Genomic DNA, 14,637 nt, shown 5'->3' with positions numbered 1-14,637 from the left:
AGCTTTTATAGCTGTGAAAACATTTTAATATGAGAGTCTGTTGGGTTTAAAGGGACAGTTTGTGTTTTCGTGCTTCCTTGAGGCTGACCAGGTTTTATTCGTCTTTCCGTCTTCAGACTGTTTTCCTTTGGTTTCCATCCACTGTTGCATTAGTTGCCGCCTGCTCGTCTTTTTTCAGATCAAATGTTTTTATGATTCCAGCTGGTTTTTAACTCATTTGTATTTTAATTTTATTCTCTTTTATCTCTGTGATGTTTTCTGTTTTTTTATTCTGAACCTTGTGGTTTTATCCAATAAAACTGTAAATAACATTTCTTAACTATTTCAGTTCCATATTTTAAAATAATAAGTAATCACGAAGCGTTTCTATGATCAGGTGAACGTGTTCGTCGCTGTTTTGATGCCATTATTTTACTGATGAATCCTCTGCAGCGACGCTGCAAATAAAACATTAAAAATAAATTTTCTGTTCTAACTCCAGGTTTGAAAAACAAAACAGGAAACCTAAAATAACCCGTCAGAAAGCTGGAGGGATTGGAAACACTTTGGTATAAACTAAAACAAACTGGATGTTTGTTCTGATTAATGTCAGTGATTCTCATGAAGCTTGTTTTTAATCTCTGAACATGAAAAATGTGCACGACTGATATTTAAAGTATTTTCCATTAAGGTTTATTCAGAGGAAGTTTCTGTCTCACATTGTGAGAAATAAACGGCTGGGTTTTGATTTGTGCTCCTGACATTTTATAGTAACAAATTAATGTAAAAAGAAAATATTTCCAGTTCAGAGAAACCAGACAGACCAGTGACAGTTTGTGTCATTTAGTGTGTCTTTATTGGAGTTAAAAGTCCAGAAGGTTTGGATTTAATGTATTAAATATTTTACATGAACAAACTGAAGCTTTTCTGTGAAAAACCAAACGGGTTTGATGACTGAGGCAGGAAGCATCAGAGTAATCAGATTACATGATGAACAGCTGCTGCATTAAAACAGGAGCTGAAAATCATCAAAGAAAACAAAATAAACTAAAATAGACTCAGACAAAACGTAACGAAGTAAAGGATCAGAATGTCATTAACATAAATACAAACGGATCAGAACTCCAATAAAACCCAAACAGGAAAGTTCTGTTTGTCCTTCCTGTTCTGATCGAACTGCAGAAACCAGATAAACCAACATTCCTTTGATATTTTCACAAAGCTGCCATCATGCAGATGTAACGGCTGCAAAAACAGGAGAAACTCCGAATTTAAAGGATCTGCATTTTGAAAACAGCAAACAGAGAAGACGCTCCGCAGACGTGATGTCACTTCCTCTGTTGAGGCGTGGCCTCCCCAGCCGAAGGAGCTTTAACTTTGTGACCAGATTAAAGTTTAAATCTTCTGTAACGTGAAGTTTCTTCAGGTTTTGTTGTTGGCGGCGTTGATGAGCAGTTTGGCAGCAAAGCAGCCAGGAATCGAACCGACGCCTCTGCAGCGGCTGTAGTTAATGTTTCCCATAAATTCAAATGAAATGGCAGCTTTGCATGAAGCTCAGAACCTTATCAGGCCTGTTGACTGTTAATCTGCCTCAGACTGAGGGAGGAAGATGGAAGCCGTTCTGCTCCTCATCGTCGCTGCTGCAGGTTGTTTCTGTGATCATATTTCTGATCATAACGTTGTTTTAGAAACGTTTAGCGGAGCTGCAGTCTGGTTTTAATCTGTTATTGATGTTTTCTGATGCCAACAGCTCATCAGTTTCAGCTGCAGCCATTAAACTGTGAAATTAAAGCTGATAATATTAATAATAATCTTCATGTTTCTCGGTGCAGTGCTCAGTTCTGTTCCTGGACGGAAATATTATTTAGTTTCCGAGCCGAAGGATTGGACTGCAGCTCAGAGTTTCTGCAGAGAAAAGTTTTCAGACCTGGCATCCATCCAGAGCGCGGCGGACGTGGAGGCGCTGAACAAGCTGCTGGACTGGAACGAACTGGGAGAACTGGGAGAGCACTCTGTAAGTTCCTGATCTCTGTGGTACAGCGGTGGCCATGGATCCACCAAACCGATCTCCAGAACCATTAGTGACATGTTTAGAAAGAAAAGAGGCATCAGAAAAAAGAAACAAGAAATAAACAAATGTAAGACTCCAGAATACCGGTTGCTCTGAGTTGCACTCTGCCATGGTTGCTCGTTGTCACAGGTTCTGGTGACCTCAGGGTGACCTCAGGGTGACCTCAGGGTGACCTCAGGGTGACCTCAGGGTGACCTCAGGGTCTCTTTATGTGGAAGATGTCGTCCTACTGGCCTCGTTGGCTCGTGATCTACAGCGTTACTGGAGCGGTTCGGAGTGGGGATGAGGATCAGGGCCTCCAAAGGTCAGAGGTCATCCTCCGGGTCGGGGGGACGTCCTGCCTCGAGAGGAGGAGTTTAACTATCTCTGGGTTCATGAATGAGGGGGAACGGAGCGGCTGCTGTACCGGTGGAGAGAGAGCCCGGTCCAAAAGAGAAGCTCTCGATTTACCGGTCGATCTACGTTCCCACCTTCATCTGCTGTCATGAGCTTTGGGTCAGGACCAGAAGAACAAGATCGCAGATGCAAGCGGCTGGAATGGGTTTTCTCTGCAGGGTGTCTGGGTTCAGTCAATCAGTCAATCAATCAATCAACTTCATTTAAACCATCAGGTATGGTTCTGGTCGCAGGTCGTCTGGAACGGACTCAGTGGAGACGCTGCTTCTCCAAACCAAGAGGAACCAGGAATCAGGTTTCAGGTTGAGATGGACAGTGAGGAGGTAATAATTACAGAGGAGCCGGACCGGACCGGACCGGACCGGACCGGACCGGACCGGACTGGACTAGACTGGACTGGACTGGACTGGACTGGACTAGACTGGACTGGACTAGACTGGACTAGACTAGACTGGACTGGACTGGACCGGACCGGACCGTACAGGACCGGACTAGACTGGACTGGACTGGACTGGACTGGAATGGACTGGACTGGACTAGACTAGACTAGACTAGACTAGACTAGACTAGACTAGACTAGACTAGACTAGACTAGACTGGACTGGACTGGACTGGAATGGACTGGACTAGACTGGACTGGACTGGACTGGACTGGAATGGACTGGACTAGACTAGACTAGACTAGACTAGACTAGACTAGACTAGACTAGACTAGACTAGACTAGACTAGACTGGACTGGACTGGACTAGACTAGACTAGACTGGACTGGACTGGACTAGACTGGACTGGACTGGACTGGACTGGACTGGACTGGACTGGACTGGACTGGACTGGACTAGACTGGACTGGACTGGACTGGACTGGACTGGAATGGACTGGACTAGACTGGACTAGACTGGACTGGACTGGACTGGACTGGACTGGACCGGACCGGACCGGACTGGTTTGCTCTGGACTGAATTATTCTAGTCTGGTCTGGAGGAAGACCAGTAGTTTGGGCTGGAGGACGTTTGGACCTGTGGTCTCTGCCCCCTCACTTCATCCCAGCCTTTCAGCTGTTGGCTCGGACCTTTGAGGGTCCAGTTCCTCCGTTTCGCTCCCATCAGCCTCTCAGGTTGAGTAGCTCTTCGTCATCAGAAGTCTTCGTCTGAGAGTTAATGTGAGAAACTAAAACCAGAAGAAATACTTCCTGGTTTTACTGCAGCGTTCTGACTAAATGTCCTGCTCTACCAGAGATTTTAATTCTTTTGCTGATGAGTTTTATGAAGTGATTGAGGTGAAAACATTAAACTTTAATGGAGACAACAGAACCCGGTCCTGTTGGAACCGTCACTTTGACCATGAATGAATTCAGTTGTGACTTTAGTGAACCGAACAGTGAACCAGTTCTTTCTAAGAGTGAATCACAAGTCTGAGGCGTTCAGGGTGTCACAGGTGACTTCAGGAAGTGCTTTTCTCTCCAGACTCCCTGGATCGGTTTGTACGATGACGTGAACAGCTGGCGCTGGTCCATTTCCGACTCTGACTTCTACCAACAAGGTGAGGAAAAGTTCAGGAACTGGGCGTTTGGAGAGCCGAACAATAACTATGGAAGAGAGAACTGCGCTGAGATGTATGGAGACGGACGCTGGAATGACGAATTTTGTAATCAAACTCAAAGTTCCATCTGCCTGGATGTCAAAGGTCAGCATTTTATTTGCGACAAAATGATTGGATGTTGCAATTTTCCACTTATGGAAATTTGATAAATAGTTTAATGTTGATGCTCAGTTTTGTGATTTTTGAAGGTTTTATTTGTGTTTTAGGGACAAACGTGACGTTTGTTCACGTCAACATCAGCATGACCTGGATGGCGGCTCGGCGGTACTGCAGGGGGCGCCACACCGACCTGGCCAGCGTCAGGAACCTGACAGAGAACTGGCAGCTGCAGGTCCTGGTGCCGACCGGGCAAGGGGTCTGGATCGGCCTGTCCAGAGAGTCCTGGAAGTGGTCGGATGGAACCGGCTCGGCTTTTAGGTTCTGGATGTCTGGAGAACCCAGTAAGACCAGGCAGAACTGCGCCGCGGCGAACATGACAGATTCTGGAAGATGGCAAAACTTTCTCTGCACAGAAAAGAAACCATCAGTTTGCTCTGCAGGTACGAAACGGTTCTGTTTCGGTTGGTTGGGTTTGTTTTGGACTGTTTTGGTTCTGTTTTGTTCTGTTATTGTTGGGTTTGGGTCTGTGAGAAAAGCAGCATTGCTCTGCTGTGCATCATGCTGGTGTTTGTGCTGTTTAGTTTCTCTGGACGTCGTGTCTTCGCTCTGATCCGTTTTGAGGTTTGGTTCTTCGCTCTGAACCGGATTTATAACCTGCAGCCATGTTGCTTTCAGGCAGAAGAGGCTTCTGTCTTCAGACACGATAAACTTTTTCAAGCCACATTGCTTTCACATGTTCACATGTTCTTCTTTCTTCTTTCTTCTTTCTTTTTTTTTTTTTTTTTTTTTTTTTACAAAGATCCGTCTTTAAAGCAAGTGAAGCTGAAGGTGATGAGAAGATCCTCTGTGGATCTGAACGACCCGGACCTGCTGGAAGACCTGCTGGCGAAGGTAAATCATGTCTTTTATCTTGACTTCCTGTTTTAATTTGGTAGATCCTGTTTCATTGTTCATTTCCTGCTCTTTGTTCAGCTTTAGTTCATTGTTTTCTTTGCAGTTTTCTGTAATTATTTACCGATAAATCGACTCCTGGGTGGACAGTGGCGCAGTACCAGAAACGACCACATGGCGGCGGTGTGAAAACCGGGTTTGTTTTTGTTTCAGATGAAGCAGAAGCTGAGGGAGCAGGGAGTGAGTGGAGACGTCAGACTGAGCTGGAGGAAGCAGAAAGATGGAAAAATCTTCCTGAAACGCGAAGAGAAAACCAGGAGGAAGAAGAAGGACGAGCTTTAGACAATCTGCTGCAGATGAAACGTCTTCAGAAGTCTCTTCTAAAGTTTATACACCACAGGAAGCAGCTCTTTACAGATAAAGATGTGAATGTGAATGTTATTAATCTGTATAAATGTAGCAGGATCTGTTCATTAAATCAGGTGAGAATCAGGTTTTATGTGAGTTTAGGATGATGAGCTTTGGACACAGTGAGAGATCTGGGATGAAAATCCTCCTGATGGAAACCAGTCTGAGTTTCACCATCTGCTTCTGAATCATCCGTCAGTTTCATTAAGACTCAAACTGACTGTAACCTGGCAGCTCTTTAGCCTTCATTTACAATTATGAACCACATTTAGTTTGGAACTCTCATCTATAAATATATGATAAAATATGATTTCAGCCTTTTTTTTCTCACTAAAATGTTGGTGAGAGAATAAAATGTTCCTGTTAATTGCTGTAAATATTAAAATTGTGAAATGAGACACTGGTAAAGTTTAGTTGTCAGAAATCTTGATTTGTACTCGTAGAAAAATGTTTTTTTGAACATTGAATGATTTCCTGAAGAGAAAATAAAATAAAAAATGAGCCGACTGGATTTAGATCGTTTATCTAAATGTTTTGTGATGTTTTGTTTTGCCTGAACTGTTAGAACTGAAGACGGCCTCTGCTTCAGGTAGGACATTTACTACTCACAATCCCTGAGCAGAACCTCGATTTGAACATAAACTGTCCAATTAAGGATTTTTTTGTTGCCCTTCACAATATGGCGGCTTGTTGACAATAAAAGTTAGCGCACAAAGATGACGCATGCGCAGGCGCCACTTCCTGCTTCCTGGCAGCAGCAGTTGTCCTGATCTTCTGGTCGTTGTTGGACTTTTCTCTCCGTGTCCACCTGTCTGTCCGGGTCCATGCGCGCTCCCGTCTGCGCGGCGCTGCTGCTGCTGTGCGCGCTGAGCGACGCGGCGGCTCGTCAGTTCTCAGAAGAGCAGATGGCGGCTGTCAGGTGAGCAGGACAGATGTTGGTCCAGAACCGGAACCTGTGGGTCAGAACCAGAGCAGATTTCCGTCTCTTCTGGTTCTGGTTCTGGTCTGTATGTCCTGGTTCTGGTGTCGGATCGGAGCTGCATGGAGCAGCTGCTGCAGCGTCAGGGTCGGAGGTTTGAATCCCAGTTCCTTTCTGCTGGTGGGATTTTCTCTGGTTCCTCCAGCTTCCTCTCCCAGAATGAAACCATCAGGCTAGCTTAAAAACATCAAGCTAGGCTAAAAACATCAAGCTAGGCTAATAACACCAGGCTAGGCTAATAACACCAGGCTAGGCTAAAAACATTAAAATAATCTTAACAATAATCCATCCATTTTCTGTTCACCCTTCGTCCCTAATGGGGTCAGGAGGGTTGCTGGTTCCTCCCCAGCTACGTTCCGGGTGAGAGGCGGGGTCACGGGGTCACCCTGGACAGGTCGCCAATCTGTCGCAGGGCAACACAGAGACACACAACCATTCACACCTAGGGAGAATTTAGAGAGACCAATTAACCTGACAGTCATGTTTTTGGACTGTGGGAGGAAACCGGAGAACCTGGAGAGAACCCACCATGAACAGGGAGAACATGCAAGCTCCATGCAGAAAGACCCCAGGCCGGGAATCGAACCCAGGACCTTCTCGCTGCAAGGCAACAGCTCAGGTAGCTGTGCAGCCCCCTTAACAATAATAATGTATAAAATGTATGTTGTATAATAATGAATAGTAAAAACATGTATAATATAAATAATTGTGTGTAAAACTGTTTAATCAGTAATAATGAAAATATTTTGACTAAATAATAAGTTATCTTGTAAACCTGCGTATTGTTTGTATTTGTCCGTTAGCGTGTGATGTGTACAAGTTTCAGTGTTTGTAATTTCATCCTGTTTGTTGCGTTCAGCTTCTGTTGGGTTTAGATCTACACCATGCAGCTTCTGTTGGGTTTAGATCTACACCCTGCGGTTCTGGAAGCGACCCGGTTCTGATCCGTATTGACTCTAACCCGCAGGCAGCGCATCAAGTCCATGTTCTACCACGCCTACGACAGCTACCTGAGCAACGCCTTCCCCTACGATGAGCTCCGCCCACTCACCTGTGACGGACAGGACACCTGGGGCAGGTGAGGCCACGCCCACAAAGCCTGGGTTTCCCTGTAAAGAACTGGTTTTATTTATTTTCTTGTACAATTGACTCATGATTTGCTGAATAATTAGATTGTTATTGATGTAAAGGTTCAGTATGCAACTTTTCTAAAATGTTTTTTACATTTTTCTCCATGTTGGGACATTTTGTTATGAAACAGATCATCTGTGAAAAGATCGATCTCCTTCCTGAGCTGCTGTTGAAGAAACCGACCAAAACAACCAATCAGAGCCAGGAGGCGGGTCTTAGTGCTGTCAGTCACTTCATGTACTCGCTGCTAAATGTGCTAATGGCACAGAAACGACCATGACAGGAAAATTGTATCTGCCGTCATCTATGGCTATGCTAACTAGCTTTAGCATTCACAGCAGACTGTGCTAGCTGCAGGATAACACATTGATTGACAGCGCTAAGACCCGCCTCCTGTCTCTGATTGGCTGGTTGGAACACCGGGGCAGAGCAGCTTTAATGTTATTACAAAACTATCTGTTTTATTTGTTTTCATCCGTTGAACAGCAGAAAATAAACTAAATCATTTCTGTCTCTCTCTTCAGTTTCTCTCTGACTCTGATCGACGCCCTGGACACGCTGCTGGTGAGAACCCAGACCTGTTCTGACCCGGTCCGGTCCAGTTTGGAGCAGTGTGGTCCGGTCCAAAGCTGAAATGCTTCCCTCCTCCTGCAGGTTCTGGGGAACCGGACCGAGTTCCAGCGCGTGGCGTCGCTCCTCCAGGACACCGTAGACTTCGACATCGACGTCAACGCGTCCGTGTTTGAAACCAACATCAGAGGTGAGGCCCGCGGCCCGGTTCTGGTTCTGATGGGCGGATCCGGAGCTGACCTACTGTGTCTTGGTAGTGGTGGGCGGCCTGCTGTCGGCCCACATGCTGGCGGGTCGGGCCGGGATGGAACTGGAGCCCGGCTGGCCCTGTTCCGGTCCGCTGCTCCGGATGGCCGAGGACGCAGCCCGCAAGCTGCTGCCAGGTACCAGAGCGGCCCGAACGGGCTTCCACTAGAACCTCTCTTTGGTAAAAGAGTTTCAGAGACATTTCAAAATGAACTTAAGTCAATTCAAGTGGAGTAAGGTAAATGTATCCCATAATGCATTGTGTCACCAGCCAATTAAACCACAGTTTTTGTCCCAAATGTTTGTTTTAAGAACTTTGACAGGCTGAACAGGAAGGGAACCAGAGCGGGTCGGACCGAACCGTCCGTCATAACATTTAGTCAGAAAAGGCTAGGTTGTGTCATCAGGTTTCCTCCTGCGGTGGGAGAGGTGCTGCTGACCTTTGACCTGACTGTCTGCAGCCTTCGATACGCCCAGCGGGATGCCGTACGGCACCGTGAACCTGCTGCGCGGCGTCAGTCCCAGCGAGACGCCGGTCACCTGCACCGCCGGCGTGGGAACCTTCATCCTGGAGTTCGCTGCGCTGAGCCGCCTCACTGGAGACCCGACGTTCGAGAGCGCGGCGCGGCGCGCGCTGACCGCCCTGTGGAACACCAGATCTGACATCGGACTGGTAACCGAACGCAACCGAATCCAAACCAAGAAGCAGCAGCAGTTTGGACCGACCCGTTTCTGCCCATCCAGGTGGGGAACCACATCGACATCGTGTCCAGGAAGTGGGTGGCCCAGGATGCCGGCATCGGCGCCGGTGTCGACTCGTACTTTGAGTATCTGGTGAAAGGAGCCATCTTGCTGCAGGACCAGGAGCTTCTCAGCATGTTCCGAGGTAAAGCTCCGACCGAAACCACAACCTTCTGCTAGTCCACCAGCAGTGGAACTCATTTTTTGTTTAGCACTTGAGCTAATGGTTAGCCTCTAGCTTTTAAATTAAAATTTTCCACATAAATTCATTTATTTTAGTTGTTTTGACAACTTTCAGTAGAATAAAGTTTAGCATCTTTGATTGAAGTTATCATTCTAAAATTAGCTTCTGCTAAATGCCATATTGATTGTGCTAACATTTAACCTTATCAGAATCTTTATTATTGAGGATTTACGCTTAGCATAGCTAGCTTATCAGGTTGAGGTGAAAATGGTTAAATTTAGCACCTTTGCGTTAGCTTCCACTAAATACAATGTTCATTTAGATCTTTAGCATTAGCAGAATGTTTATGATTAGTGCTTTAGGGTTAGCGCTGTTAGCTGTTTAGTTAGGACAGCTAGCTTTATGGTTGGCGCTGAGACTTTTTAGTTAGCACATTTAGTTTTTGATTAGCACAGCTAGCTTGTTAGTTTGCACAGCGAGCTTTAGGGTTAGAGCTGCTAGCTGTTAGCGCAGCTAGCTTTTTAGTTAGCACAGTTAGTTTTTGGTTAGCACAGCTAGCTTTAGCGTTAGCGCTGCCCACCACAGTAAACCCTCACTGTGTCTTGGTGTTTCCTCAGCGTACGATCGGGCCATCCAGAACTACACGCGTTTCGATGACTGGTACCTGTGGGTCCAAATGCACAAAGGAAGCGTCACCATGCCGGTGTTCCAGAGCCTGGAGGCTTTCTGGCCCGGCCTGCAGGTACAGCACACCTGGACCATGAGGTCGGGCGGCGAGCCGAGCCTTCATCCTTCTTCCCAATTTATCGCAAATGCAAGTGAGGATTCATGGACTAATAAGAGTCCATGTGTTTCAGTCTCTGCTGGGGAACTTGGACAGCGCCGCCAGAACCTTCCAGAACTATTACTCAGTGTGGAGGCAGTTTGGAGGCCTGCCGGAGTTTTATAGCATCACGCAGGGATACACAGTGGACAAGAGAGAGGGGTACCCTCTGAGACCAGGTGAGACCCTCTGAGACCAGGTGAGACCAGGTGAGACGAGACCAATAGTTTTTGTTTCCTGTAAATTTTCTCTCTTTGCAGGTTTTTGGATTGTTTGCTGAATATTTTAATTCTACTCGATGTTGTTTGCTAAAAGCTCAAAGCATAGAATTACACTGAATAGATCTGCTCTTATTGATCGGTCACAATGTCACTGATACCTGATCTAGAATTTTTTAGACCATCGGGACCGATACAGATATCAATATTTGATCAGTGTGTTTCTAGTTGTAACCACGGCAACAGGTCAACATATCTGGCTCTGCTTCTGAGTTTCTGAGTGATAATCCTCAGATCGTTCTAGGTCTATGCTCCATCATGCAAAGCTTCACAGAAAACGTCCAGAACCTTCATGTTTCCTCCTCCAAGCCGCCAACGATCAGAAAGCCGGACGCCTTTGACTCGTCGTTGTTTTCAGGAACTGTAATAAGGAAAATGTTTTCATTCCAGAGCTGATGGAGAGCGCCATGTACCTGTTCAGAGCCACAGGTGATCACACCTACCTGCAGTTCGGCCTGGACGCCGTGGAGTCCATCGAACGCATCGCCAAGACGCCTTGCGGCTACGCCAGCGTGAGTCACCTGACCTGTGAGTCAGCAGGTCACCTGACCTGTCAGTGAGGTGATGAAGGCTCAGTCTGCTCCTCTTCCTCTGCAGGTCAAAGATCTCCGGGATCACCAGCTGGATAACAGGATGGAGTCGTTCTTCCTGGCTGAAACTGTCAAATACCTGTACCTGCTCTTTGACCCCGCCCACTTCCTGCACGGCGGGGGAGCGGAGGGGGACGGGTCGTGGGAGGGAGGCGGAGCCAGTGGCCAGTGTGTTCTGGGGGCCGGGGGGTTCATCTTCAACACTGAGGCTCATCCTCTGGACCCGGCGGCGCTGCACTGCTGCAGCCGCCATGCACAGGAGCGCCGAGAGCTGCAGCACCTGCTGCTGGGGCTGACGGCGCCCGCCGGCCAATCGGAGCGGCCTGCCGCTCAGTCAGAGGACCCTCCCCCCAGCCAATCAGAGAGCATCGCTCTGAAGCCTGGAGAGAAGAAGGCCCCGCCCCCTCTCTCATGCCCCGTTCAGCCGTTCGGCGCTCGGCTCGCCGTCCTGGGCCAGGTCTTCTCTGATAACACCTGATTGGCTGCAGGTGGGCGACGCCCTAAAGGAGCTCCTGGACTCTGAGGCGCCTCCGGACTGACAGACGTCAGTTTAAAGTTTATTTTTATTTATTAAAAATGTTTCTGAGTTTTCAGACTCTTTTCTCTCCTGGAGGTTTGTAGGAATCAGAACCGGGACCCAAACCAACAATCTGCATCTCTGAAAAATAACATTTAAATTAATTTCAAAACATTTTCTGCACTTTGTGTCAAAATAAAACCACACCTGAGTTTATTCAGGCTGCAGACTGCAGGGGGCGCAGCGGCTCCGCTGTAGCTGCAGTATCGTGAAATGGCCACCAGAGGGAGGCATCTGCGCTGGCTTTGAGTTTCTGATCAGTTTTCTATAAATATTTGGACTAACAAACACTGAGGGGATTTCCTGAGGGGGAGACGACGGGTCGTTAGTTTAGAAACTTTAAACCCAGAGAAGATTCTGGTTCTGGTTCTGCTCAGCAGAAATAACATCCAGGATTAAAGTCAAACATTAGAGGTCGTAGTTCAGGTCTCTGGTTCGATTCCAGGGCCTCTCAGTGAAACTCGGCGCTGTTCTGCTGCTCTGCTCAGCATTTGGTAAACATTACACTGAGGGAGACGTGACCCGACCCAGAACCAGAACCTCCCTGAATCTGATCTCCTCTCCCTGAAGAGCTTTCCTCGTTAGATTTTTCAGCTCCTTTTAAAGATGAAACGTGTTTGTTGTTACCCTGGAGAGCCCGCCGGTACCAGAACCAGAACTCCTTTAGTCCTTGTGTTTGATTGGATGAACGTCTGCGGATCTTAACGAGCTTCGGGACGCTGAGCGGACCGGACCATTAAAGGTTTCACTTCCTGGATCAGGTCAGGATGTGGCCTAAACAAAACATACTCATTAATCTGGACAAAATATTCTTAGATAATCAGATTTCATTCTGCTCAGTTCTGCCTGTTGAGACGTTTTAGGGCCTCTGTCTCTTTAAATCCAGACAAAAAGCTGCTGGCCACACCCACAACTCAACATTTACACTTTTACATGAAGCAGATGATAAATTATGAACCTGCAGACAGAGGCGCCTGCAGGGGGAAGTTATAGCAAAAAACATCCTGGTGGTTTTTAAGAAACATGGAAAGACGAAAATGTTCAAAAAGTAAATTCTGCATAATAGCCGTGACCTGTAAGGGTTAAAGGTCATGACATGATGGTCAGGAAACGACTCATCCAGTTTGGCTGTTTGGACGGATTGAAGGAGAAAAACCTCAACAGGATCAGGAGGCACGGTGGTGGCAGGTGATGGTCTGGGCCTGCGGCGGCGCTCTGGAAACACCTGGAGCTTCCTGAGGGGCGGGAGGAGCCACTGGGGCCACTGGGGCCATTGGGGCCTCTTTGACCGCAGCGTCAGCCTGACCAGAGAGACTCCTCTCTGACCAGATGGACCAGTTAAAGCACAAACCAGTTCCAGACGCTCTGGTTGCTGGGTGGGGTCCGGCTGCCTGACGTCTCTAAGGAGGGTCCACTTCCTGGACCTATGACATCATCGAGGAGCATGTGCAGACAGGTCCATGATGATGATGATGAAGATGGTCGGCTCAGTCATTACATAATGTTGCATGAGAGACACACACACACACACACACACACCCACACACACACACACACACACCCACACACACACACACACACACACACACACACACACATTACGTCTCTCTCTCCTTATGGGGATTTCCATTCATTTCCAGACAGTTCTGTTCTGGTTCTTATGGGTCCTGGTTCTGGCCCGTTCGGACCAGTTGGCCCTCACAGAGAGAGAAACACTCAGCCATCTGTTAGCCATTAGCAGCCGGTCGGTGACAGCAGAACGCTTTGGGCCGGGCCGGGTCACATTCTGTTCACATGATGTTTGGATCAATCCGCTCCTCTCCAGCTCTGGTTCTGACTCTACGACCCACAAACTGCAGAACCAGAACCTCAGATGGACCCGCAGCCAGTAACCCGTTAACGGGTAACTTAGTAACGGTTTACTGACGTCGGATCACGTTTTTCAGGAACCAGTAATCAGATTACAGTTACTTATCAAAATCACTTGGCGTGAATATTTTAGTTTGTAATTTCATTTTATTTCCTTTAGGGGTCTTGAAGAATGACCACCGTTTCTGTGCGACAGTATCAGCCGGTTTCAGTTCTGGTCCCGATTTTGGTTCTGGTTCTGGTTCTGGTTCTGTCTGAAAGCAGTCGGGTCATTTTGGGTCTGGAACAGAAAGTTTCTCTGGAAACATTTTTCAGTTTCTGCCTGAAGGCGTAAAATCTGAAAGAGCTTTTATTTTGATAGTCCACTTCCATGCGCTGCTTTGAATGTGACCAAAATATTTACTGAGATCCCAAAAATGTGTTTAACATTTAAAAATGAAGAAAATAAATATCTGCTGTTGAACTAAATATTTAGTTCATGAATATGAATTATGAGTTCCCGGCAAATGTCACCGAGTCTGGGAATCGAACCCACGACAGCTAACTTTAAAGTCAGAATTATTTTTTTTTTCGGTGGCCCTAATCCTCTTCCGTACCCCCCCCCCTTCCTGTCAGCCTACTGTTATATCAGGGACACTAGAGCCCATGAAGAAAACAAAAAAAGCCATGGTTCTGGCGTTGCAGCAACGTGTTGCAGCAACAATGTGCCGTCTGGAGCCATTCTGATGTTTCTTTTGACTAATTTTTCACATGAAACTTGATTTTTTCCCTCATGTGTAACTTTGTCTGTTTGTCGGCGTGGAAACCGTTGAGGAGAAACAGAGGGAGCCTTGAGCTGAGCCAGGGGACCAAGGGCCCGGTCGCATGGGGCCCACATGGGGTCCGGCCGCATGGGGCCCTGTCACATGGGGCCCTGTTACATGGGGCCCTGTTACATGGGGCCAGGTCGCATGGGGCCCTGTTACATGGGGCCCTGTCACATGGGGCCCGGTCGCATGGGTCCCTGTCACATGGGGCCCTGTTACATGGGGCCAGGTCGCATGGGTCCCTGTCACATGGGGCCCTGTTACATGGGGCCCGGTCGCATGGGTCTCTGTCACATGGGGCCCTGTTACATGGGGCCCGGTTGCATGGGTCCCTGTCACATGGGGCCCTGTTACATGGGGCCCTGTTACATGGGTCCCTGTCACATGGGGCCAGGTCGC

At 47.5% G+C, this 14,637-nt stretch overlaps 2 protein-coding genes across 2 annotated transcripts; both read left to right on the top strand.

Moving 5' to 3' along the window:
- Nucleotides 1-1,514: 1,514 nt before the first annotated feature.
- On the top strand, nt 1,515-5,941 carry LOC122838313 (C-type mannose receptor 2-like). The gene is made up of 6 exons (XM_044128910.1): nt 1,515-1,625; nt 1,812-1,993; nt 3,911-4,130; nt 4,253-4,585; nt 4,945-5,036; nt 5,250-5,941. Exons 1-6 carry the CDS (start codon nt 1,589-1,591, stop codon nt 5,376-5,378), a joined length of 993 nt encoding a protein of 330 aa, XP_043984845.1. The 5' UTR covers nt 1,515-1,588; the 3' UTR covers nt 5,379-5,941.
- Nucleotides 5,942-6,161: 220 nt separating this feature from the next.
- edem2 (ER degradation enhancer, mannosidase alpha-like 2) lies at nt 6,162-11,581 on the top strand. Its single transcript, XM_044128159.1, has 11 exons — nt 6,162-6,363; nt 7,391-7,501; nt 8,079-8,118; nt 8,209-8,314; nt 8,382-8,507; nt 8,832-9,043; nt 9,115-9,256; nt 9,913-10,037; nt 10,153-10,297; nt 10,787-10,908; nt 10,994-11,581. The coding sequence occupies exons 1-11, from the start codon at nt 6,269-6,271 to the stop codon at nt 11,462-11,464; spliced, it is 1,695 nt and encodes a 564-aa protein (XP_043984094.1). The 5' UTR covers nt 6,162-6,268; the 3' UTR covers nt 11,465-11,581.
- The last annotated feature ends 3,056 nt before the right edge of the window (nt 11,582-14,637 follow it).

This window comes from Gambusia affinis, linkage group LG01 (genome assembly GCF_019740435.1).
Source record: "Gambusia affinis linkage group LG01, SWU_Gaff_1.0, whole genome shotgun sequence".
NCBI lineage: Eukaryota > Metazoa > Chordata > Actinopteri > Cyprinodontiformes > Poeciliidae > Gambusia > Gambusia affinis.
Note: the sequence above shows the minus strand (reverse complement) of the source record. Positions and strands in the feature narration are given on the sequence as shown.

Coding starts and splice junctions, on each gene's coding strand:
- LOC122838313 (XM_044128910.1), top strand. CDS start 1,589: ATGGAAGCCGTTCTGCTCCTCATCGTCGCTGCTGCAG. Junction 4,131..4,252: donor CATCTGCCTGGATGTCAAAG/GTCAGCATTTTA, acceptor TTTGTGTTTTAG/GGACAAACGTGACGTTTGTT. Junction 5,037..5,249: donor TGGAAGACCTGCTGGCGAAG/GTAAATCATGTC, acceptor TTTTTGTTTCAG/ATGAAGCAGAAGCTGAGGGA.
- edem2 (XM_044128159.1), top strand. CDS start 6,269: ATGCGCGCTCCCGTCTGCGCGGCGCTGCTGCTGCTGTGCGCGCTGAGC. Junction 8,315..8,381: donor GTTTGAAACCAACATCAGAG/GTGAGGCCCGCG, acceptor GTGTCTTGGTAG/TGGTGGGCGGCCTGCTGTCG. Junction 10,909..10,993: donor CGCCTTGCGGCTACGCCAGC/GTGAGTCACCTG, acceptor CTTCCTCTGCAG/GTCAAAGATCTCCGGGATCA.